Source organism: Entamoeba invadens (assembly GCF_000330505.1).
Source record: "Entamoeba invadens IP1 unplaced genomic scaffold scaff_1105074724865, whole genome shotgun sequence".
NCBI classification, from domain to species: Eukaryota; Evosea; order Mastigamoebida; family Endamoebidae; genus Entamoeba; species Entamoeba invadens.
Genome location: NW_004443576.1, coordinates 10,694 through 13,224, shown reverse-complemented (window position 1 = coordinate 13,224; position 2,531 = coordinate 10,694). Strand labels below are relative to the sequence as shown.

The 2,531-nt window shown below is 34.8% G+C and overlaps 1 protein-coding gene across 1 annotated transcript; it reads left to right on the top strand.

Annotated features, from left to right (window-relative positions):
* Nucleotides 1–2: 2 nt before the first annotated feature.
* Nucleotides 3–1,596, top strand: EIN_333410 (MmpL efflux pump, putative; the record flags this gene model as incomplete). The annotated part of the gene is made up of 2 exons (XM_004259137.1): nucleotides 3–83; nucleotides 124–1,596. Coding segments are annotated over 2 exons (1,554 nt in total), but the record flags the coding sequence as incomplete, so codon positions are not given.
* Nucleotides 1,597–2,531: the final 935 nt, after the last annotated feature.

Here is a 2,531-nt window from a genome sequence, read left to right as displayed (position 1 = left end):
TGGATGAGTGCTGCGATATCCATATTCATTACTATTATTGTAAACCTGACATTGACACCATCTATCCTCTCAATCTTCCCCAAGTTTTTTGCAAGACGAGGGTTAATACCATGTATCCAAAAGTGTCGTGTGTGGGTTGAAAACAAGGAATGCTCATACGACAGCAAGAAATCCCTTTGGCACAAATTTGCAGTGTTTATTTCAAATAAGTGGTATTCACTGATTGTCATCGTTGTTGTCATTTGCATGATAATTCCATTTTGTGTGTTTATCAAAGACTTTTCGTGGAACGAAAATGACAACGAGCTGATTCCACCATCAAGTGATTCAATGGTAACGCGCTCTTATATATTAAACGAGTATCCGGAAGGTGTTATATATCCATACGAACTTGTCATAACAACAAAAAGTGATATTGATGTATTCAGTACACAATATGAAAAGTTGACAACTAACTTAATGGACTCCTTTACTCAATATCCAGATTACTTTTCAAACACATCGTACACCTGTATCAATTATTTTAATGGTCATTCCATATCCGGACGAGCGATGAAGTGGTTATACAACGACGATTTGTACAAGTGGTTTTTTGACAAGAGTGTTTCTCCAGATAAGACGACGACCAGATGCACTTTTATTCCTTTGTTTAATCCTATAGAACAATCCAGTGAACGTTTAGACTTTGTGAGAGGTATAATTAACAATGTGACACAATACAACACGGATTATAATGTGTATGTGAGAGGTTTTGAAGTGGATATATCAGATTCAATGGTTGTATGTTTCAAATATTTCCCAATTATCGTAATTGTGTTATTTGGCATTGTTTTGATAATAACTGGAATTAGTTTTCAGTCACTTATTGTTCCTTTGCGCGTTGTGTTTTCTACTGTGACAACCGTGTTGTGGACATACGGGTTTGCTTCTTTTGTGTTTTGTAATGATTACTTTGACTGGACGGCAGATATCATGGCGGAGTCTAGTGGACTTTTTTGGGTTGTTCCTGTCATCACATTCCCCATTATCATTGGACTCTCTTCTGACTATGATGTTTTCTTGTTTTCACGTATAATGGAATTTCGGAGAAAGGGTTTATCGACCAAATTGAGTGTCATTGTTGGTGTTGAGAAAGCTGGGTACTTAATCTCTTACGCTGGCATTATTATGGCTGTTGCATTCTCTGGACTCTTCTTAAGTAATGTTTTGATGTTGAACCAATTTGCGTTCATTTTGACGTTCAGTGTGTTATTGGATACATTTGTAGTGAGATCGTTATTACTTCCAGCCATTGTAAATATCCTTGGAGAACTTAATTGGTTTCCGCGGAAGTACAAAATTGTCACCAGTGATTACGAAGATTATTACCGCAATGAACAAATTGAAGAAGATAAGAAGAAAGAGAGAAACGAAATGCTGTATTATGCTTCTCTCCCTTCAAATGGACTTAATACAGACGAAGAAAACAACAATGGTATTCCACCATCTCTTACAAACACAACTGAAGTGCCCGAGCCAGACACCCAAGTTGGACAAGGCGATTATGTGAAAATAGAAGACACCATTGAACCTGTTGAAGATCCTGCTCATAACTGATTTTAGTTTTGATTAGTCCGCCAAAGAATAAATACATAAACCTGTTAACCATCAATGAAATAAAAAATGCATTTAAAACACAGAAATATATAGAACAATCGACATACTTTTCATAAGTGGTTGTGTTGTAGAATCATTTTAGTGATGTTCCACGTGTTGCCATTCACCCTGTTTTTAAGATTGATTCTGAACAGACACTCCGTCTTATTGGTTCGTCATTTTTTCAGTATTTTTGCAGGTGCCGAGGCATCTTCACTACTCGAGTTTGTCGCAGATCCTTTTTGCAAAGAATATGAGCAGCTCCAATACTTCCCAGAGCACTGGCACACTGACATTTTGTCTTGTTTTTCATTGTTGTGTTGTTGCCTCTCCCCTTCCAATGTGTTGCATTTTGAATTTTTCAAATATCGCGAAATTTTTCATAATAAATTCTTTGGTGTCATCAACAAGTTTTTGTCAAGAACATCACCATTGTTTTAATTAGCGCTTATTATCAAAGACTTCTCCGATATACTTATTCGTGTATGTTTATTGAAAATGTGTTTGTATGAATCAAAATTGTTTTTGATTGGAATGTCACTTAGGTAGAGTCTTTGTGCATATCTAACAAACAAATCTCTCAAGTAAAAGTCTGGCGAAATTGGTCTCAATGAATTTATAAATCTTTATTAACATTATAAATGATGGTGGTAGAACATTTTTTGATGATTTGTTAAGGAGCTTATCCATAGTTATAAGTTAATGGGAAATGTCTAACATGATTTAAACTATATGAAAATGTGGTGGTTTTTTATTTTAGTCAAAAATGTGTATTGTACAGGTTATTTTAATTAAATTGGGTTTTGTGGAGGAGTGTTAAGAATGTTTTTAATAATGTTGATTAACATAATTAACAATAAAATCAGTGTGGAAACATTATTTATGACAAAAAATGT